General features: G+C 45.5%; 1 protein-coding gene and 2 long non-coding RNA genes across 3 annotated transcripts; 1 reads left to right on the top strand and 2 right to left on the bottom strand.

Moving 5' to 3' along the window:
- Positions 1-987: 987 nt before the first annotated feature.
- On the bottom strand, positions 988-1761 carry LOC146572560 (uncharacterized). The gene is made up of 4 exons (XR_014892920.1): positions 1716-1761; positions 1532-1604; positions 1321-1368; positions 988-1184 (listed from the first exon to the last, which is right to left on the bottom strand). It is a non-coding gene; the product is annotated as an uncharacterized LOC146572560 (long non-coding RNA).
- A 5247-nt stretch (positions 1762-7008) lies between these two features.
- On the bottom strand, positions 7009-7782 carry LOC146572559 (uncharacterized). The gene is made up of 4 exons (XR_014892919.1): positions 7737-7782; positions 7553-7625; positions 7342-7389; positions 7009-7205 (listed from the first exon to the last, which is right to left on the bottom strand). It is a non-coding gene; the product is annotated as an uncharacterized LOC146572559 (long non-coding RNA).
- Positions 7783-11097: 3315 nt separating this feature from the next.
- LOC146572558 (uncharacterized) lies at positions 11098-16854 on the top strand. Its single transcript, XM_085278489.1, has 3 exons — positions 11098-12427; positions 12878-13384; positions 16657-16854. The coding sequence occupies exons 1-3, from the start codon at positions 11327-11329 to the stop codon at positions 16852-16854; spliced, it is 1806 nt and encodes a 601-aa protein (XP_085134615.1). The 5' UTR covers positions 11098-11326.
- The last annotated feature ends 5957 nt before the right edge of the window (positions 16855-22811 follow it).

The raw sequence follows: 22811 nt of genomic DNA, 5'->3' as shown, positions 1-22811 counted from the left end.
ATCAGTTAGACTCAAAATGTGTTGGGGGATTTTTGTTTGTTTTTCACAAACACCATTGTATTGTATGGTTAGGCACAAGTTTTTGTACACAGATTCTGCCATTTTTTCTCTGTACACAATCACAGGGAATTTTAAATCAAACAATTGAGATACTATTGCAGAATTGCAGACGTTCACCTTTAATGTGGGTGGGTCTTTACAAAAATATGACATCAACTGTTTAAGTATTACAAACATTTTTATCTTTAGTGCCCAATTTTGAGCAGCTCAGTACTAATTGGATAACCTGACATCATTTTATATACAAACATCATTTTTTTTATGCTTTGACTGAAATACTTAAGTCTATACACCATGAACATCACAAATACTGTGTCTCCTCCCTTCAGATGTTCTTCTTGGCATTTACTACAGAGCCTTCGGTTGCTGCTTCTCTTTGGTTCTCTTTATCTTCAGTTTTGTCTTTAATAGCTGCTGTATTGCTTTGGTAAGTGGACTGATTCTTATATAGTGCATTTCTACTCTCCCTGCTTTATACAACATGCCACATTCACCCATATTAACTTTCCTAGCTAACATTCACACACGTTCATACTCCAATGGATGCATCAGAGTAACTTGGGGTTACTAACTTGAGACAAGTATTGTGCATGCAGACTGGGGAAGCCAGGGATTCAACCACTAACCTTCCTAATCAGTAGATGATCTGTGCTACCTCCTAAGCTCCAGCCACCCCTTTTTCAATGTGTTTTTGCACCGTGGCGCATTAATCAGCTGAGCAAGAGTAGAGAGTAAGACATTTTGCATTGAAAATGGTCTGCTTTCTGAAAATAAGTCAGAATTTCAAAAGATTTTTGTTTTTCTGTTAAGCCACAACACTGACCTATGAATCGTGCAAGCTTTTTTAAACTCTCTATAAGACCAAGTCATTCAAAAATAAGTGGAGATTTTCAATAATCTGTGTGAATAAATTATGAAAAACAATGATGCCGTTCAACATGGGTTTTTATTCATTGTTGGTTCATTTTCAATTCATTCTTTGTAACAGTAATAGCTGTTGGTGAAGGAGCAGCTTATCGTATAGCGGCAAGAATCGCTGCAAGGAGCGTTGGATTCTGCAGAAGTGTTGGATTCTGTAGAAGAGCTGTTATCAGGGTAAGATAACTTGTGTTAGTCCCAGTAGTCTGCAAGAAAATAAGTAATAAATATTATTACATGGGATAATGCATTCTCTGTTGAATGGCTTTCTTTGGATATGATAATATTGGAGAGTCCAGTGTGTCTAATGTTCAAACATAGAAAGACAAAGATGACACTCACCCCCTCCCTAGATGAAGAACGTGCATCACGCTCGTGTGCTGAGTCAATCTGTTTAAAAAAAACAAAAAATACATGCAAATGTGTTGTTTGGATATAACAGTACAGGAACACTGATACAGTCTCTGGTGACACGATTCCACACACAGTACAAGATATAGTTATACATTTTATATTAAAACATTAATTTAGTCTTCAGTCATATTACACTTACAGGATTTGCCAGAGCAAGGCTCAGCAGGCATCCAAGCAGAAACACAACCTTGATCATGGTTTCAGTGATTCACCTGTTAACAATAATTTTGATGAGATGTGGTCAAAACCATCAGCCAAATCACCATTCCACCAACATTACATTGAAAACACAGAAGCAATAAAGGATTGATGAGAAATGTTACCGTCAGGTCTTCACAACTTCAGCAGACTGTCTCAGAGATGTGGATGATTGTGGTAATGCTGTACTGACAGTGGAGCTTTTTATACACAGTTGCAAGAGATGATTTAATCTCATTTGCGTAACTGTTGGGAAATTATAATTCTTAGTAAACATCCTCATCTTAATATAAGAGGAAACACAATTAGGCAATATTTAAGGACACACCTGATTAAACACTTTTGCTACAGCACAATTAAATAGCAACAAGCTGCTGACTTTTATCCTGTCAACCAATCAAAAGATTATATGGCAACATGTGATATTTGGTTGTTTAGAAACCCCTGAAAACGTTGGAGGTGACGACAGTCGGAGAGAGAGAGAGAGAGAGAGAGAGAGAGAACAATAGCGAGCGGTTTCCATAAACCAGGACTTGCTCTTGATGTTCTTTAATTGATTTTTGTCTTCTTATCTATTAAATAAAGTTAATGTACCTTTGTTCTATAACAGCAAGTCATTAAGAAAAAACTGGGTGTTGTTTGTCAACTGCTTAAGCTGCGAAATCTCCTGATTTGTAATAATAGCGAGGTATTTCCATCTGTTTACCAGTTTGTAGACACTATAGGGTGGACACCTACAGTGGTAATATGCATTACTTTCTAGTTATATGAAGAAGTGTTTCTCAAACTTTTGGAGCCATGGCCAATATTTCACATTAGAAAAATCACACAGCACACAACCAAACAAAATGTTGCAAAAAGCATATTGATAATTTTCCCTTGAGAATCCGTGGTGGAAATGATTCAGTGTGTCCCCAGCAGAGATGGGCAGTAACGCGTTACTGTAATCTGATTACTTTTTTCAAGTAACGAGTAAAGTAAGGGATTACTATTGCAAACACGGTAATTAGATTACCGTTACTTTCCCGTAGGAACGCTGCGTTACTGCGTTACTAAAACCGTGATTTTTTGCGAGAATGTCTCACGACAGTGACGTAAGCCAGTGCGCCTTTAGTGACAACAGCTGTGTGCAGATCAACAATGGATCATATATCGATTGTGGGAGAGAGTATGAGCATGCAGCGTTTAAAACGTGGAAGTACTGACCTTACTTTGAGTTTGATTCCATAAAAAGTGACAAAAACATTAGCGTCCGTTGTGCGTGGGAAGAAAACTTCTTTTTACAGCGAAAAAACCCCCTAAACTTCCAAGCAAGCACCGAGTGCGCAACGATGTAATGGGAAATTCACAGAGAAACTCGCGGATTCTTCAACTGACCGCAGCACACCTGCACCAGGGTAAACCTCTGCCTATGCCACTCCTGCATTACAGGTGAAAATAGAGCAAAAGGACCGCTGAGTCTTTGACTTTATTTATTTTCTGCTGTGTTTTACTTGCATCTATTTGAAAGACTGAGTGTAAACACAAAAAATATTTTATTTTATGTGCTGGAATGTGCAGAAAATAGGTTTAAATGTTAAACTAATTTATTCAAGTCAGAGAATGTTGCATATAATTAAATTTTTGCTTGATGCATAAAGTTTAAAGATTAAAACTAATAAAACAAGTAAAAAAAAGAGACTTTTCCATTTGATTACATTTTGTATGATGGATTATGCAGAAAAAGTAGAATTGGGCTGAAAGATCTATCGCTTTATCGCCTCTTCAGGTTGTAAATCGTGTTTTTAAAAAGGAACTAAGTAACTAAGTAATTAATTACTTTTGAAAATAAGTAATCAGTAAAGTAACGGGATTACTTTTTTGGGGAAGTAATCAGTAATTAGTTACTGATTACTTTTTTCAAGTAACTTGACCAACACTGGTCCCCAGTATACCTTTTTTGCCTCGTTCTGACCACTAGTCATGTTATGGCCTTCATCTTGGTCAGAATTTTCTCCAGAACCCAGATCAGATTGACTACTTTTTCTTTTCAACTATTCATCTATTGCTATTACGCCCTGCGTGGTCTCACAGCATGACTATTATGTAATTTCTTCTTCCTGTCCTTCTGTTTTACTGGGAGTTGGCAACCTATTTAATTACTGCCCTCTAGTGGAAGAGAAAGTAATTGTTCTGCCTGTTACTCATGCCCATTGCTTAGAGTACTAATCAGGTGGAACCAGATGATCTTCCAGGGCACACCTAATCATTTCTCCAGTGGCTGGCAAACACTGATATTGTCACGGAAAACGGGGTGAGCCGTGTGGAGGCATAAATGAGGAGCCAAGAGCAGGCATTCGCTGAGATGCGAACGAGGTTTATTGCAACATAAAACACAAGGAGAAAATGGCAAAACGGAACTAAAGATAAACTACACTGGGAGAAACTAAACTACAAAACAGCAGAGCAGAACATGGAGGAAGGTGGGCGAAGGCACATGAAGGTTGACAGCAGGGCAAACACACAGTAGATACACAGACGGACCAACAAACAGCACACAAGTAGACACAACTTAAATACACACTGAAGAACACAGGGCGATTACACACATGTGGGAAACACAGCTGGACCTGATGAGCGTGATGAGACGAGGGGGAAGCAAAACTAAATACAATGACGTAAGACATGGACCTTCAAAGTAAAACAGGAAACAGTTCAGAAAGACGACGGCGTGACACTGAACTAAAGCTACACTAAACACGAAGGCACAAAACACAAACCCTAAGAATAAACTGAAACATAGAATTATAATATTCAAAACACGATAACTAAACAATCAGAACATAAATAATATCACAGATAAATACCAAAATGCAACAAACTGAAAATGCTGGGTCAAATGACCCAGGACCGTGACAGATATAAAGATTAATGTTTACATTGAAGTATTGGACAAATCTGTTGACCTGTATTATTTCATCCAGAACATCCCGAACACCACTACAACAACCTCCTTCTCTCTGAGACAGTCTGCTGCAGCCTTACAACTTAAGGTAATTAAATCTTTACTCTCAGCATTTCTTGTGTAAGGATTGTGAAAGATAATTGTTTTGTTTTTTAATTGATGTATTTGTCATTTTGCTATCTTATTGTCTTTAATGTCTTTGTTTGTTTGTTTTTTATCAACAGGTATAATAACTGAAACCATGCTGAAGGCATTTCTGTTTGGATGCTTCCTGCACTGAACATTCAGAATCTCACTACAACAACCTCCTTCTCTCTGAGACTGTCACAGTCCTGAGTTGGTGACCCAGTGTTCTGTATCTCTTTAATTTGTGTTTCTTGATTATTTGTTATTCATGGTTTTCACTGTTAGTGTTTTGGTTTCTGTCCTAGTATTTCTAGCTCCCTAGTTCAGTAGTATTTCTTGAGTTCTAGTTCTTAGGTTTTGGTATTTGGCTTCCCTGTGTCCTGTGTTGTCTACTCGGTGCCCTCCCATCCCACGTTTCACGTTCCTATGTTCTCTGTCTCCCCGGTCTCTTTGTTAAGTTTACTATCTTGTGTTCAGTCGCTATGTTTCCTGTTTTACTTTGAAGGTCCGTGTCTTATGTTATTGTATTCAGTTTTCCTTCCTCCCTGTCTCGTCATGTTCATTAGGTTGAGCCATGTCTCCCTCCTGTGTTACCTCTGCATGACGTCCCTGTATTGCCTCAGCATTCTCTCCATCAGCTTTCCTGTGTTTCCTGGTTCCTCATCCCCTGGTTCTGGTCAATCCTCAGGTTATATGTTTATGGTTAGTTTTCCCTAGTTTAGGTTTTGTTAGTTTTCTCTGTTCCACCTGTTTGCAGTATTGATCATCCATAAATAAAGGCTCGCTTTCTGTTCAAAACATTCTCCCGCATCCATGTCTGCATTTGGGTCCCCATTCTTCTAAAATCCCACACATCTGCCTCTGCAGCTGTGACAGAGACAGTCTGCTGCAGCTGTACAAATAACATTTTTACTCTCAGTATTTTTTGTGCACGGATTGTGAAGGATAATTTTTATTTGCTTGGATGAATCTGTCGTTTTAGTTCATCTTATTGTATCTTAACTTTTTCTCAACTTATCTATTCATCTTATTGAACATCACTTTCTGTAAAATGTTCTGTAAAATGGATATTTTTCTCTCTAGAGATGACCAACAAACAACATCTCCCTGCAGCAGCTTCTCTCTGCCTTCCTACAAGCACTTGCTACAACTACTACAACAGCTGCATCCATTATAACTCCCTGAAATCATAAAGGAAACTAAAAAACCAAAGAGTGGTTTTAAGCCAGCATTGCATTTATGACGCCAGGACAATGTTGCTTGTTTTGCTTTACTTTTTCTCTTTTCTAAATTGAATCTTGACTTTTGACTTTCTGATCACTGTTGCGTTTAGTAGCTGCCAAATAAAGTTCATCAGTGAAAATCAGTTAAACTCAAAATGTATTTTTTTTGTTTGTTTGTTTTTCACAAACACCATTGTATTGTATGGTTAGGCACAAGTTTTTGTACACAGATTCTGCCATTTTTTCTCTGTACACAATCACAGGGAATTTTAAATCAAACAATTGAGATACTATTGCAGAATTGCAGACGTTCACCTTTAATGTGGGTGGGTCTTTACAAAAATATGACATCAACTGTTTAAGTATTACAAACATTTTTATCTTTAGTGCCCAATTTTGAGCAGCTCAGTACTAATTGGATAACCTGACATCATTTTATATACAAACATCATTTTTTTTATGCTTTGACTGAAATACTTAAGTCTATACACCATGAACATCACAAATACTGTGTCTCCTCCCTTCAGATGTTCTTCTTGGCATTTACTACAGAGCCTTCGGTTGCTGCTTCTCTTTGGTTCTCTTTATCTTCAGTTTTGTCTTTAATAGCTGCTGTATTGCTTTGGTAAGTGGACTGATTCTTATATAGTGCATTTCTACTCTCCCTGCTTTATACAACATGCCACATTCACCCATATTAACTTTCCTAGCTAACATTCACACACGTTCATACTCCAATGGATGCATCAGAGTAACTTGGGGTTACTAACTTGAGACAAGTATTGTGCATGCAGACTGGGGAAGCCAGGGATTCAACCACTAACCTTCCTAATCAGTAGATGATCTGTGCTACCTCCTAAGCTCCAGCCACCCCTTTTTCAATGTGTTTTTGCACCGTGGCGCATTAATCAGCTGAGCAAGAGTAGAGAGTAAGACATTTTGCATTGAAAATGGTCTGCTTTCTGAAAATAAGTCAGAATTTCAAAAGATTTTTGTTTTTCTGTTAAGCCACAACACTGACCTATGAATCGTGCAAGCTTTTTTAAACTCTCTATAAGACCAAGTCATTCAAAAATAAGTGGAGATTTTCAATAATCTGTGTGAATAAATTATGAAAAACAATGATGCCGTTCAACATGGGTTTTTATTCATTGTTGGTTCATTTTCAATTCATTCTTTGTAACAGTAATAGCTGTTGGTGAAGGAGCAGCTTATCGTATAGCGGCAAGAATCGCTGCAAGGAGCGTTGGATTCTGCAGAAGTGTTGGATTCTGTAGAAGAGCTGTTATCAGGGTAAGATAACTTGTGTTAGTCCCAGTAGTCTGCAAGAAAATAAGTAATAAATATTATTACATGGGATAATGCATTCTCTGTTGAATGGCTTTCTTTGGATATGATAATATTGGAGAGTCCAGTGTGTCTAATGTTCAAACATAGAAAGACAAAGATGACACTCACCCCCTCCCTAGATGAAGAACGTGCATCACGCTCGTGTGCTGAGTCAATCTGTTTAAAAAAAACAAAAAATACATGCAAATGTGTTGTTTGGATATAACAGTACAGGAACACTGATACAGTCTCTGGTGACACGATTCCACACACAGTACAAGATATAGTTATACATTTTATATTAAAACATTAATTTAGTCTTCAGTCATATTACACTTACAGGATTTGCCAGAGCAAGGCTCAGCAGGCATCCAAGCAGAAACACAACCTTGATCATGGTTTCAGTGATTCACCTGTTAACAATAATTTTGATGAGATGTGGTCAAAACCATCAGCCAAATCACCATTCCACCAACATTACATTGAAAACACAGAAGCAATAAAGGATTGATGAGAAATGTTACCGTCAGGTCTTCACAACTTCAGCAGACTGTCTCAGAGATGTGGATGATTGTGGTAATGCTGTACTGACAGTGGAGCTTTTTATACACAGTTGCAAGAGATGATTTAATCTCATTTGCGTAACTGTTGGGAAATTATAATTCTTAGTAAACATCCTCATCTTAATATAAGAGGAAACACAATTAGGCAATATTTAAGGACACACCTGATTAAACACTTTTGCTACAGCACAATTAAATAGCAACAAGCTGCTGACTTTTATCCTGTCAACCAATCAAAAGATTATATGGCAACATGTGATATTTGGTTGTTTAGAAACCCCTGAAAACGTTGGAGGTGACGACAGTCGGAGAGAGAGAGAGAGAGAGAGAGAGAGAACAATAGCGAGCGGTTTCCATAAACCAGGACTTGCTCTTGATGTTCTTTAATTGATTTTTGTCTTCTTATCTATTAAATAAAGTTAATGTACCTTTGTTCTATAACAGCAAGTCATTAAGAAAAAACTGGGTGTTGTTTGTCAACTGCTTAAGCTGCGAAATCTCCTGATTTGTAATAATAGCGAGGTATTTCCATCTGTTTACCAGTTTGTAGACACTATAGGGTGGACACCTACAGTGGTAATATGCATTACTTTCTAGTTATATGAAGAAGTGTTTCTCAAACTTTTGGAGCCATGGCCAATATTTCACATTAGAAAAATCACACAGCACACAACCAAACAAAATGTTGCAAAAAGCATATTGATAATTTTCCCTTGAGAATCCGTGGTGGAAATGATTCAGTGTGTCCCCAGCAGAGATGGGCAGTAACGCGTTACTGTAATCTTGCAATAGTAATCCCTTACTTTTTTCAAGTAACGAGTAAAGTAAGGGATTACTATTGCAAACACGGTAATTAGATTACCGTTACTTTCCCGTAGGAACGCTGCGTTACTGCGTTACTAAAACCGTGATTTTTTGCGAGAATGTCTCACGACAGTGACGTAAGCCAGTGCGCCTTTAGTGACAACAGCTGTGTGCAGATCAACAATGGATCATATATCGATTGTGGGAGAGAGTATGAGCATGCAGCGTTTAAAACGTGGAAGTACTGACCTTACTTTGAGTTTGATTCCATAAAAAGTGACAAAAACATTAGCGTCCGTTGTGCGTGGGAAGAAAACTTCTTTTTACAGCGAAAAAACCCCCTAAACTTCCAAGCAAGCACCGAGTGCGCAACGATGTAATGGGAAATTCACAGAGAAACTCGCGGATTCTTCAACTGACCGCAGCACACCTGCACCAGGGTAAACCTCTGCCTATGCCACTCCTGCATTACAGGTGAAAATAGAGCAAAAGGACCGCTGAGTCTTTGACTTTATTTATTTTCTGCTGTGTTTTACTTGCATCTATTTGAAAGACTGAGTGTAAACACAAAAAATATTTTATTTTATGTGCTGGAATGTGCAGAAAATAGGTTTAAATGTTAAACTAATTTATTCAAGTCAGAGAATGTTGCATATAATTAAATTTTTGCTTGATGCATAAAGTTTAAAGATTAAAACTAATAAAACAAGTAAAAAAAAGAGACTTTTCCATTTGATTACATTTTGTATGATGGATTATGCAGAAAAAGTAGAATTGGGCTGAAAGATCTATCGCTTTATCGCCTCTTCAGGTTGTAAATCGTGTTTTTAAAAAGGAACTAAGTAACTAAGTAATTAATTACTTTTGAAAATAAGTAATCAGTAAAGTAACGGGATTACTTTTTTGGGGAAGTAATCAGTAATTAGTTACTGATTACTTTTTTCAAGTAACTTGACCAACACTGGTCCCCAGTATACCTTTTTTGCCTCGTTCTGACCACTAGTCATGTTATGGCCTTCATCTTGGTCAGAATTTTCTCCAGAACCCAGATCAGATTGACTACTTTTTCTTTTCAACTATTCATCTATTGCTATTACGCCCTGCGTGGTCTCACAGCATGACTATTATGTAATTTCTTCTTCCTGTCCTTCTGTTTTACTGGGAGTTGGCAACCTATTTAATTACTGCCCTCTAGTGGAAGAGAAAGTAATTGTTCTGCCTGTTACTCATGCCCATTGCTTAGAGTACTAATCAGGTGGAACCAGATGATCTTCCAGGGCACACCTAATCATTTCTCCAGTGGCTGGCAAACACTGATATTGTCACGGAAAACGGGGTGAGCCGTGTGGAGGCATAAATGAGGAGCCAAGAGCAGGCATTCGCTGAGATGCGAACGAGGTTTATTGCAACATAAAACACAAGGAGAAAATGGCAAAACGGAACTAAAGATAAACTACACTGGGAGAAACTAAACTACAAAACAGCAGAGCAGAACATGGAGGAAGGTGGGCGAAGGCACATGAAGGTTGACAGCAGGGCAAACACACAGTAGATACACAGACGGACCAGCAAACAGCACACAAGTAGACACAACTTAAATACACACTGAAGAACACAGGGCGATTACACACATGTGGGAAACACAGCTGGACCTGATGAGCGTGATGAGACGAGGGGGAAGCAAAACTAAATACAATGACGTAAGACATGGACCTTCAAAGTAAAACAGGAAACAGTTCAGAAAGACGACAGCGTGACACTGAACTAAAGCTACACTAAACACGAAGGCACAAAACACAAACCCTAAGAACAAACCCTAAACCAGAATAAACTGAAACATAGAATTATAATATTCAAAACACGATAACTAAACAATCAGAACATAAATAATATCACAGATAAATACCAAAATACAACAAACTGAAAATGCTGGTGTCACGGCGGGGTGCGCCGATGTGTGTGGAAACAGGACCCAAAAGCAGATGATGACGAGGAATTGTAATGATTAACAGAAAGGTGAACCTTTAATGCGATGCCGGCAGGGAAATGAACCAAGAGACCAAAAACAAACAGGCAAAACACTAAGAAACAAAATACTAAATGGTACTGAGACCAAAACCTAAACTATGACTGTGGTGGAAAAATAATAAACAAAGTGTCATGGTCCTGGGTCATTTTGACCCAGTGTTCTTAGTTTTTCTGTAGTTTTGTATTTTGTTTCTTATGTCCATTGGATTGTTTGGTTTGGTATTTGGATTCCCTCTGTGTCCATGTTTTTATTGTGGTGTCTGCTCTGGTACCGTGTTCCCACCCTATGTGTTCTGTGTTCTCCTCATCCCCTCGTATTCATCCTTCTTCTCTGCCTCTCTCTCTGCCTCTCTCGCTCCGTGCTCATCTCTGTGTACTGTGTTGTGTTTAAGGTCCACATCTTGGTGTCAGTATCGTCAGTTTCGTGTCCTCCCTGCTCGGCCATGAGTAATTGTCTTCAGCTGTGTTCCCCGTGTGTTCCCACTCCCCTCGTTACCTTCTGTGTATTTATGTCAGAGTGTCCCTTTGTTCTGTGTTGCGTCGTCCCTCTAGGTTGTGTGCATTTTCCGTGTCTTCCCAGCGCCTCAGCTTTTAGTTGCTCCCAGTATAGTTTTATATGACTTCTTATGTTCCTGTTAATAAAGACCGGCCTTTGAGTTCATCCCCGTGTGTCTAGAGCCGTGCATTTGGGTCCTCTCTTGCCTTCACACAGCCGCCGCATGACAGAACGACGCAACCACGAAATGGACCCAGCAGGCTCCGCCCGTGAGGGAGATATTCTCCGTGTACAGAGTCTGGTGCAACGAATAACCCACGCCTCGGACTCACGGACAATTTCCGTCGGACTTAACGCCATAAAGGCAATAATCGAGGGAAACCCTTTCCTTCAGCAGCTCACCTGCTATGAAGGCTTTATCGACGAATTGAGCCGAGCTAAGGAGGCATTACAAGCCCGTGAGCTGGCAGACAATGTCCGTTCCCGGGATTCCACGCCACAGCGACTGCAGACGGAGATCTCCGCCCATCAGCCGCCGCAGCAGCAGCAAACTAAGCTCGCCGCGACGGTACCGCAGCAGCAGACGGGGCTCTCGGTGTCGCAACAGCAGCTGCTAAAACGAGAGGGTTTTTTGGCGCCGCTGCCGCAGAGCCCTTCTCCATCCCCTCTCAGCTCTGACCGTCGCTCTCCCGCTGCTCTCCTAGCAGCGATGTGGTCGGATGATGAAGAGGAGACCGTCACCCCCGCATCATCACCGGTTTTCCCCGTCACCTCCGTTCCCTCATTAAGGAGGAGACGCCGTCGCCGGTCCTCTCCTCAGTCGGATTCCGGGACTACTGGGCAGCCGGCTGGGGTGAGTGACAAAGACACTTTCTCTGTTCACTCTGAGGCTAGTTCTCACTACTCTGAATGCAGGAATGCAAACTCTGTGACTCTTGCCGTAGACGCTAAAGGCTCACGGTCTGTAAACGTTGAATCTGAACCCGAACTTCTTATGAACCATTGTACTGCCCGGAGGGTCAACTCAGAGACAGTTTCTCCTACGTTTGGACTCATATTCGAGAAAGATCATCCTTCGCTAGTGTTTCCTAGGTCTAAAAACTCGAAGTCAGCATTTCCTGAGTTAGAGACACCTGTCTCTGTGCCCTTTACCTGTGTGTCTGCTGAGGATGATTGTTTTGCAGTTAAGCTCACCCCTGGGGCTTTACTACCTGCCCCCTTAGATGGTAAAACAGTAAAATCCAAGACTGTAAATGTTCCTGTGATAGCTCGACCCCAGCTCGTTGCTTCTGAGCCATCACCCCCGGGGATTGTCCATTCTGACGTATGTACTGATTCAAATGTTCTTGAGTCAGGGGGCTCTACACCCACCACTGTTTACCCTAGGTTTACTGCTTCCGGCGATCCGGTGGTAAAAGACTTTGTTTCATCTGCCTCTCCGGTGCACAGACCTATGTTTACATCGGCTATTAACCCCTCCTCTGTCAGTATAAGTACGGTTAGCTCCGAAGAAAGAAGCTCTAAGACTGTTGATGCATCAGCTGATCACATTTCTCTAGAGTCTGTACACACTGAAGGTGATGCATTAGTGCCTGTAAGCTACAGCTTTAGTACACTTAACGCTACGAAGTCAGAGCGCTGTTCCTCATCCGCTCACTCAGGGCAGGGAATCGATCTCTTGCAGACTGTTCTTTCTAGGCCCGCCTCCCAGGCCCCTTGTGTTCTAGGGATAACTGCGGCCCAGCACTCACCTGCACCTGTCTCAATTCCCCAGGTGAGGGGGGCTGGCGCCCAGCTGGTCCCTGTTCCGGTTTCCGGGTCAACTGAGGCTCTGCTGGTCCCTGCACCCGTATCGGCTCCTCGGGTGGGGACAGCAGCCGCCCAGTCCCTGCCGAAATCTGTGCCAACCGCTGAGGTGGGGCCCGCCAGGACCCAGCCAGTCTCTGCACCTGTACCTACTCCTCAGGTGGGAGCGACTGGTGTCCAGCAGGTGCCTGCACCTTTCAACTGCGTTGTAGGCCCAGGGGAACTGACACTGCCACCTGTCCTACATCCGCTCCCACACCCATCATTGCACTCAGCTGCACAGGATGCCCCTCAGTCAGTCATTCGACCCATAACCCTGCCATTAATACACTCTGTAGCTGAGCCGTTAGCCGCCCGACCCGCAGCCACTTCAGCCACTCCTCCACCCGTCACACCTCCACTACAACCATCACTGCAGTCTCTAGCGCAGTCTCCTGCAGCTCTGCTTTCCCCAGTGCAGTCTCCAGTGTCCCCAGTGCAGCCTCCTTTAGCACAGTCATCCACTCAATCACCAGCTCCACTTTCCCCTCAACTATCACTACCACCTCTAGCTCAGTCTCCTGTGCACTCACCTCTGGTTCATTCTCCTGTGAAGTCATCAACTCCACTGCCTACTCCACTCTCACCACCTCCGTTACAACAGACATCAGTTCAGTCCCCTGTGCCAGTGCAGACGCCCTCAGTTCAGTCTCCCGTGCAGTTATCTACTTCACCACCATCAGTAGCTCAGCTCCCACTCTCATCCGCATCTCCAGTAGCTCAGCTCGCACCTGAACCATTGGCCCAGTCCCCGATAGCAATACGGTCTTCTGTTCGGCTTAACATTCAGCCAGGGGTCCCAAACCTCTCTGGCTCTACATCAGCTCCTGCTGGAAGCTCGGATGAGCTCATCCAGGACTCCGCGGCTCCCACGCCGCCATCTACCTTGTCCGCTGGGGGTTCCAGTGAGCCCGGCCAGCACCTCCTCGTCTCCGCTGGAGGGTCCGAGGAGCCCGTTCAGCCACCTGTCTCCGCTGGAGGGTCCGAGGGGCCCGTTCAGCCACCTGTCTCCGCTGGAGGGCCCGAGGAGCCCGTTCAGCCACCTGTCTCCGCTGGAGGGCCCGAGGAGCCCGTTCAGCCTTCTGCCACGTCAGCTGGAGGGCCCGAGGAGCCCGTTCAGCCCCCTGTCTCCGCTGGAGGGTCCGAGGGGCCCGTTCAGCCACCTGTCTCCGCTGGAGGGCCCGAGGAGCCCGTTCAGCCACCTGTCTCCGCTGGAGGGCCCGAGGAGCCCGTTCAGCCTTCTGCCACGTCAGCTGGAGGGCCCGAGGAGCCCGTTCAGCCACCTGTCTCCGCTGGAGGGTCCGAGGGGCCCGTTCAGCCACCTGTCTCCGCTGGAGGGCCCGAGGAGCCCGTTCAGCCACCTGTCTCCGCTGGAGGGCCCGAGGAGCCCGTTCAGCCTTCTGCCACGTCAGCTGGAGGGCCCGAGGAGCCTGTCCAGCCGCCACCTGCGACCGCCTCGTCAACGCCTGGTCCAGCTGCATCCGCCTGTGCTTCTGTTACGCCTGGGCCAGCCTCTGCCTGTGCTTCTGCTACGCCTGGGCCAGCCTCTGCCTGTGCTTCTGCTACGCCTGGTCCGATCTCAGCCTGTGCTTCTGCTACGCCTGGTCCGATCTCAGCCTCTGCAGCTCCGCCTGGTCCAGCCTCAGCCTCTGCAGCTCCGCCTGGTCCGGCCTCAGCCTCTGCAGCTCCGCCTGGTCCGGCCTCCGAGTCTTCGTCCTCGTCTGGTCTGGCCTCCGAGTCTTCGTCCTCGTCTGGTCCGGCCTCCGAGTCTTCGTCCTCGTCTGGTCCAGCCTCAGCCTGTGCTTCGCCTGGTCCGGCCCCCGCATCGCCACCGTCTGGTCCTGCCTCGTCTGGTCCTGCCTCGTCTGGTCCTGTGCCCACCAGGCCATGGCCAGCACGCCTGAGACTGGAGGGCCGCCGCTGCCTTCCGCGCGGTCGGCCCCCTGAACTGCTCCGTCGTCTCCTTCGCCGCCGCCGCTGCCTTCCGCGCGGGTGGCCCCCTGAACTGCTCCGTCGTCTCCTTCGCCGCCGCCTTCCGCGCGGTCGGCCTCCTGAACTGCTCCGTTGTCTCCTTCGCCGCCGCCGTTGCCTTGCGCACGGCCGGCCTCCTGAACTGTTTCCACGTCGCCGCCGTTGCCTTGCGCACGGCCGGCCTCCTGAACTGTTTCCGCATCGCCGCCGTTGCCTTCCGCATGGTCGGCCCCCTGAACTGGTTCCATGTCTCCGCCGTTGCCTTCCGCATGGTTGGCCCCCTGAACTTTCTTTGACCTTTGGTCTTGTGCTCCTGTGTTTCTGTTGTTCGTTTTTGTTTTTTGTTCCGAGCCCTCCGTCCTAGGCCCCCGCCGCCCACCCTGGGTCGTTTTCTGTTTGGGTTTTGTTTTCCTGTGTTTGGGCTGTCTGGAGCCAGCCCTTGAGGGGGGGGTACTGTCATGGTCCTGGGTCATTTTGACCCAGTGTTCTTAGTTTTTCTGTAGTTTTGTATTTTGTTTCTTATGTCCATTGGATTGTTTGGTTTGGTATTTGGATTCCCTCTGTGTCCATGTTTTATTGTGGTGTCTGCTCTGGTACCGTGTTCCCACCCTATGTGTTCTGTGTTCTCCTCATCCCCTCGTATTCATCCTTCTTCTCTGCCTCTCTCTCTGCCTCTCTCTCTCCGTGCTCATCTCTGTGTACTGTGTTGTGTTTAAGGTCCACATCTTGGTGTCAGTATCGTCAGTTTCGTGTCCTCCCTGCTCGGCCATGAGTAATTGTCTTCAGCTGTGTTCCCCGTGTGTTCCCACTCCCCTCGTTACCTTCTGTGTATTTATGTCAGAGTGTCCCTTTGTTCTGTGTTGCGTCGTCCCTCTAGGTTGTGTGCATTTTCCGTGTCTTCCCAGCGCCTCAGCTTTTAGTTGCTCCCAGTATAGTTTTATATGACTTCTTATGTTCCTGTTAATAAAGACCGGCCTTTGAGTTCATCCCCGTGTGTCTAGAGCCGTGCATTTGGGTCCTCTCTTGCCTTCACACAGCCGCCGCATGACACAAAGACCATGACTAAGACTAATAATACATAACAGATGAAAACTAGAACTATGACTGAGGTGAGGTAAACAGGCTAAGACCATGACTAAAACTGTGACCCTGGTGAGATAAACAGACGAACCGACAATGGCATGAAGAAAACAAAAGGCTTAAATACAGACATGAGGTGATCAGGGGAAGTGGGGACACATGGGGGAACAGCTGACAGACATAAACCTAATGACAGGACCAGGAGAGAAAGCTAAATACAATGAACAAAGAACACATGACATTGTCAAAATAAAACAGGAAATACTAACAACTAAACATGACAACACAACTCAACAGACCCAACACGTGATGAATAAATACCAAACCCCAAAACATAGAAAACCCAGGAACAATAACCAATAACTGCCTAAACTAAAGGCAAAATAGGAAATAACACAAACTAATAACATATCAAAAAATACAAAGAAAACTCAGAGTGCTGGGTCAGAGACCCAGCCTGTGACAGAGCCCCCCCCTTAAGGGCGGATTCCAGACGCCCGAAAACAACCAGAAAACAAACACAAAAACCACAACAACCCACCCAGGGCGGGCGGAGGGGGACCAGGAAGGAGGGCCGGAAACAAAACCAAAAACAAAGCACCAGAAGCACACAGGCCAAAAACAACAAGGGCACAAAAATCCGAGACCCATCTTCAGGAGGGCGACCACGAACCCGGCAGAACAGGAGCGCATGGCGAAGCGGTTCAGGTGGCCGCCCCGGAGGTCAACAGCGAAACCAAAGAAAATCCAAAAGTTCAGGAGGCCGCCCCGGAGGTCGACAGCAAAACCAAAGAAAATCCAAAAGTTCAGGAGGCCGACCAGGAGGCCAACGGTCCAGCAGTCCAAAACCCATGAGCTCAGGGGGCCGACCCGGAGGTCGAGAGCACAGCAGGTCAGAAGACAAAAGTTCAGGAGGCCGACCCGGAGGTCGAAAGCACAGCAGGTCGGAGGTCAAAGGTCCAGGGGACCGACCCCGACGGCAATGATGTCCAGCTGACGGCCCGGAAAGCGGCCGGCGATCCCGAGGGACAAAACGAGGCTTGGGCGATGGCAACACAACCGCAGAACCAGGCGAGGCCGACACAGAAACAGAGGCCGAAGCCGGACCAGGCGGAGGCGAAACAGGAACAAAAGCCGAAGCCGGCCCAGGCGGAGGCAAAGCAGGAACAAAAGCCGAGGCCGGAACTGATGACAGCGAAACAGGAGTCGAGGCCGAAACCGGACCAGGCGAAACAAAAGCAGAAGCCGGACCAGGCGTAGATGACGACTCTGACGAAGCCGGACCAGGCGAAGATGACGACACTGACGAAGCCGGACCAGGCGAAGATGACGACTCTGACGAAGCCGGACCAGGCGAAGATGAAGACACCGAAGCCGGACCAGACGAGGCTGAAGACACGGAGGCCGGACCAGACGAGGCTGAAGACACGGAGGCCGGACCAGACGAGGCTGAAGACGCACAGGCCGGACCAGACGAGGCTGAAGACACGGAGGCCGGACCAGACGAGGCTGAAGACGCACAGGCCGGAGCCGCAGCAGACGAAGCACAGGCCGGAGCCGCAGCAGACGAAGCACAGGCTGAAGCTGGACCAGGCGAAGCACAGGCCGAAGCTGGACCAGGCGAAGCAGAGGCTGAAGCTGGACCAGGCGAAGCAGAGGCTGAAGCTGGACCAGGCGAAGCAGAAGCAGAAGGTGGCTGGACGAGCTCCTCGGGCCCGCCAGCAGACGTGGCATGAGGCCGGAAAGGCTCCTCGGGCCCCCCAGCAGACGTGGCATGAGGCCGGAAAGGCTCCTCGGGCCCCCCAGCAGACGTGGCATGAGGCCGGAAAGGCTCCTCGGGCCCCCCAGCAGACGTGGCATGAGGCCGGAAGGGCTCCTCGGGCCCCCCAGCAGACGTGGCATGAGGCCGGAAAGGCTCCTCGGGCCCCCCAGCAGACGTGGCATGAGGCCGGAAAGGCTCCTCGGGCCCCCCAGCAGACGTGGCATGAGGCCGGAAGGGCTCCTCGGGCCCCCCAGCAGACGTGGCATGAGGCCGGAAGGGCTCCTCGGGCCCTCCAGCAAACGTGGCATGAGGCTGGTGCGGTTCTCCTGAACCCCCAGCTGACGAGTCGTGAGGCTGGACGGGCTCCTCGGGCCCTCCAGCTGACGAGGCATGAGGCTGGATGGGCTCCTCGGGCCCTCCAGCTGACGAGGCATGAGGCTGGATGGGCTCCCCGGGCCCTCCAGCTGACGAGGCATGAGGCTGGTGTGGTTCTCCTGAACCCCCAGCTGACGTGGCATGAGGCTGGACGGGCACCTCGGGCCCTCCAGCAGACGAAACTTGAAGCCGGCTGGGTTCACCCGAACCCCCAGCAGACGAAACTTGAAGCTGGGTGGGTTCTCCTGAACCTCCAGCAGACGAAGCATGAAGCTGGCTGGGTTCTCCTGAACCTTCAGCAGACGAAGCATGAAGCTGGCTGGGTTCTCCTGAACCTCCAGCAGACGAAGCATGAAGCTGGCTGGATTCTTCTGAACCTCCAGCAGACGAAGCATGAAGCTGGCTGGGTTCTCCTGAACCTCCAGCAGACGAAGCATGAAGCTGGCTGGGTTCTCCTGAACCTCCAGCAGACAAAATGTGAGGCCGGACGGGCTCCTCGGGCCCTCCAGCTAACACTGAAAAAGGCTGCACAAACTGCACCTCCGTCCCCGGCTCCAAAACGGCCTGGTTTGCAGTCCCACAACAGCTTAGCTGAGCCTGATGGCTAGCATTTCCTGTGCAAACAGTCTCTTTGCAGCCGAGCTCATGAACCGGAGAAGCAGTGTCAGTTTCAAAAACCTCCGGAGAAAAAACATGAGGAGCCAAGATATAGTCACTCACTGGTGTTTGTGATACGGAGCGTCGGTGGCGCGCACGCCGCTTTTTCTTAGGAGTGGAAGATGGCGGAGCAATGGGTGGAAGTCCCTGATAACTCCGAGGTCCCCCGAGAGCCAGTCGAGTTCCCCGGAAAGAATGCTCGTGCTCCGGAATGAGCCACGGCTTCCACCGGAGCTCCTCCTCCAAGAGAGCGCAGAACATAGACTGGCGCTCGTCGTCGTCCAAGTCTATGGTGTGCGGCGCTTCCTCGCGCTGAACTGTGACAGGAGTATGGCGAAACTGTGATGAGGGCGTGGAAACTGGCGAGCTGAGAGGTGGTGACGCTGCGGCGAATCTCAGCAAACCGACACGAACACACTCAGGTTCCGGAGGCAGCAATGGTGATGACTGATTGTGGGGTTGTTGTGACTGGTGGGTGCTGGAAGCCATTTCCTGACTCGACAGTCCCTGAGCCTGCAGCATCTCCTTTATCCTTGTAAAGGCAGCAACTATGGCAGGTGAGTCCGGGAGCTGGAGAAGGCGGGGATCCCTCTCCATAATAGCTTCAGCAACGTTAATCATTACCAACTTGCTCTTCAAATCGGGCGCTGAAAAGATGCGGTCGAGGATCGCTTGGATCCGAGCAGTCTCCTCCAGACACACGGTGAGAGCAGAATCCGCTGGGTCCATGACTGGTCGGTTCATACTGTCACGGCGGGGTGCGCCGATGTGTGTGGAAACAGGACCCAAAAGCAGATGATGACGAGGAATTGTAATGATTAACAGAAAGGTGAACCTTTAATGCGATGACGGCAGGGAAATGAACCAAGAGACCAAAAACAAACAGGCAAAACACTAAGAAACAAAATACTAAATGGTACTGAGACCAAAACCTAAACTATGACTGTGGTGGAAAAATAATAAACAAAGACCATGACTAAGACTAATAATACATAACAGATGAAAACTAGAACTATGACTGAGGTGAGGTAAACAGGCTAAGACCATGACTAAAACTGTGACCCTGGTGAGATAAACAGACGAACCGACAATGGCATGAAGAAAACAAAAGGCTTAAATACAGACAAGAGGTGATCAGGGGAAGTGGGGACACATGGGGGAACAGCTGACAGACATAAACCTAATGACAGGACCAGGAGAGAAAGCTAAATACAATGAACAAAGAACACATGACATTGTCAAAATAAAACAGGAAATACTAACAACTAAACATGACAACACAACTCAACAGACCCAACACGTGATGAATAAATACCAAACCCCAAAACATAGAAAACCCAGGAACAATAACCAATAACTGCCTAAACTAAAGGCAAAATAGGAAATAACACAAACTAATAACATATCAAAAAATACAAAGAAAACTCAGAGTGCTGGGTCGGAGACCCAGCCTGTGACAGCTGGGTCAAATGACCCAGGACCGTGACAGATATAAAGATTAATGTTTACATTGAAGTATTGGACAAATCTGTTGACCTGTATTATTTCATCCAGAACATCCCGAACACCACTACAACAACCTCCTTCTCTCTGAGACAGTCTGCTGCAGCCTTACAACTTAAGGTAATTAAATCTTTACTCTCAGCATTTCTTGTGTAAGGATTGTGAAAGATAATTGTTTTGTTTTTTAATTGATGTATTTGTCATTTTGCTATCTTATTGTCTTTAATGTCTTTGTTTGTTTGTTTTTTATCAACAGGTATAATAACTGAAACCATGCTGAAGGCATTTCTGTTTGGATGCTTCCTGCACTGAACATTCAGAATCTCACTACAACAACCTCCTTCTCTCTGAGACTGTCACAGTCCTGAGTTGGTGACCCAGTGTTCTGTATCTCTTTAATTTGTGTTTCTTGATTATTTGTTATTCATGGTTTTCACTGTTAGTGTTTTGGTTTCTGTCCTAGTATTTCTAGCTCCCTAGTTCAGTAGTATTTCTTGAGTTCTAGTTCTTAGGTTTTGGTATTTGGCTTCCCTGTGTCCTGTGTTGTCTACTCGGTGCCCTCCCATCCCACGTTTCACGTTCCTATGTTCTCTGTCTCCCCGGTCTCTTTGTTAAGTTTACTATCTTGTGTTCAGTCGCTATGTTTCCTGTTTTACTTTGAAGGTCCGTGTCTTATGTCATTGTATTCAGTTTTCCTTCCTCCCTGTCTCGTCATGTTCATTAGGTTGAGCCATGTCTCCCTCCTGTGTTACCTCTGCATGACGTCCCTGTATTGCCTCAGCGTTCTCTCCATCAGCTTTCCTGTGTTTCCTGGTTCCTCATCCCCTGGTTCTGGTCAATCCTCAGGTTATATGTTTATGGTTAGTTTTCCCTAATTTAGGTTTTGTTAGTTTTCTCTGTTCCACCTGTTTGCAGTATTGATCATCCATAAATAAAGGCTCGCTTTCTGTTCAAAACATTCTCCCGCATCCATGTCTGCATTTGGGTCCCCATTCTTCTAAAATCCCACACATCTGCCTCTGCAGCTGTGACAGAGACAGTCTGCTGCAGCTGTACAAATAACATTTTTACTCTCAGTATTTTTTGTGCACGGATTGTGAAGGATAATTTTTATTTGCTTGGATGAATCTGTCGTTTTAGTTCATCTTATTGTATCTTAACTTTTTCTCAACTTATCTATTCATCTTATTGAACATCACTTTCTGTAAAATGTTCTGTAAAATGGATATTTTTCTCTCTAGAGATGACCAACAAACAACATCTCCCTGCAGCAGCTTCTCTCTGCCTTCCTACAAGCACTTGCTACAACTACTACAACAGCTGCATCCATTATAACTCCCTGAAATCATAAAGGAAACTAAAAAACCAAAGAGTGGTTTTAAGCCAGCATTGCATTTATGACGCCAGGACAATGTTGCTTGTTTTGCTTTACTTTTTCTCTTTTCTAAATTGAATCTTGACTTTTGACTTTCTGATCACTGTTGTGTTTAGTAGCTGCCAAATAAAGTTCATCAGTGAAAATCAGTTAAACTCAAAATGTATTTTTTTTGTTTGTTTGTTTTTCACAAACACCATTGTATTGTATGGTTAGGCACAAGTTTTTGTACACAGATTCTGCCATTTTTTCTCTGTACACAATCACAGGGAATTTTAAATCAAACAATTGAGATACTATTGCAGAATTGCAGACGTTCACCTTTAATGTGGGTGGGTCTTTACAAAAATATGACATCAACTGTTTAAGTATTACAAACATTTTTATCTTTAGTGCCCAATTTTGAGCAGCTCAGTACTAATTGGATAACCTGACATCATTTTATATACAAACATCATTTTTTTTATGCTTTGACTGAAATACTTAAGTCTATACACCATGAACATCACAAATACTGTGTCTCCTCCCTTCAGATGTTCTTCTTGGCATTTACTACAGAGCCTTCGGTTGCTGCTTCTCTTTGGTTCTCTTTATCTTCAGTTTTGTCTTTAATAGCTGCTGTATTGCTTTGGTAAGTGGACTGATTCTTATATAGTGCATTTCTACTCTCCCTGCTTTATACAACATGCCACATTCACCCATATTAACTTTCCTAGCTAACATTCACACACGTTCATACTCCAATGGATGCATCAGAGTAACTTGGGGTTACTAACTTGAGACAAGTATTGTGCATGCAGACTGGGGAAGCCAGGGATTCAACCACTAACCTTCCTAATCAGTAGATGATCTGTGCTACCTCCTAAGCTCCAGCCACCCCTTTTTCAATGTGTTTTTGCACCGTGGCGCATTAATCAGCTGAGCAAGAGTAGAGAGTAAGACATTTTGCATTGAAAATGGTCTGCTTTCTGAAAATAAGTCAGAATTTCAAAAGATTTTTGTTTTTCTGTTAAGCCACAACACTGACCTATGAATCGTGCAAGCTTTTTTAAACTCTCTATAAGACCAAGTCATTCAAAAATAAGTGGAGATTTTCAATAATCTGTGTGAATAAATTATGAAAAACAATGATGCCGTTCA

The sequence above is a fragment of the Mchenga conophoros genome, linkage group LG6 (genome assembly GCF_057382185.1).
Source record: "Mchenga conophoros isolate Kocher_MC1m ecotype Shallow Benthic linkage group LG6, M_conophoros_male_GT1.1, whole genome shotgun sequence".
In the NCBI taxonomy this organism is placed as follows: Eukaryota; Metazoa; Chordata; class Actinopteri; order Cichliformes; family Cichlidae; genus Mchenga; species Mchenga conophoros.
The sequence above is the reverse complement of the archived record's forward strand: the minus strand, read 5'-3'. Positions and strand labels throughout refer to the sequence as shown.

What these genes read in the sequence shown, in the direction of transcription:
- LOC146572558 (XM_085278489.1), top strand. Translation starts at nt 11,327, where the DNA reads ATGACAGAACGACGCAACCACGAAATGGACCCAGCAGGCTCCGCCCGT. An exon ending in CGGGGATTGTCCATTCTGAC is followed by an intron (nt 12,428 to 12,877) that starts GTATGTACTGAT and finishes TCAATTCCCCAG; the next exon opens with GTGAGGGGGGCTGGCGCCCA. An exon ending in TGCAGTCTCCAGTGTCCCCA is followed by an intron (nt 13,385 to 16,656) that starts GTGCAGCCTCCT and finishes ACCCATCTTCAG; the next exon opens with GAGGGCGACCACGAACCCGG.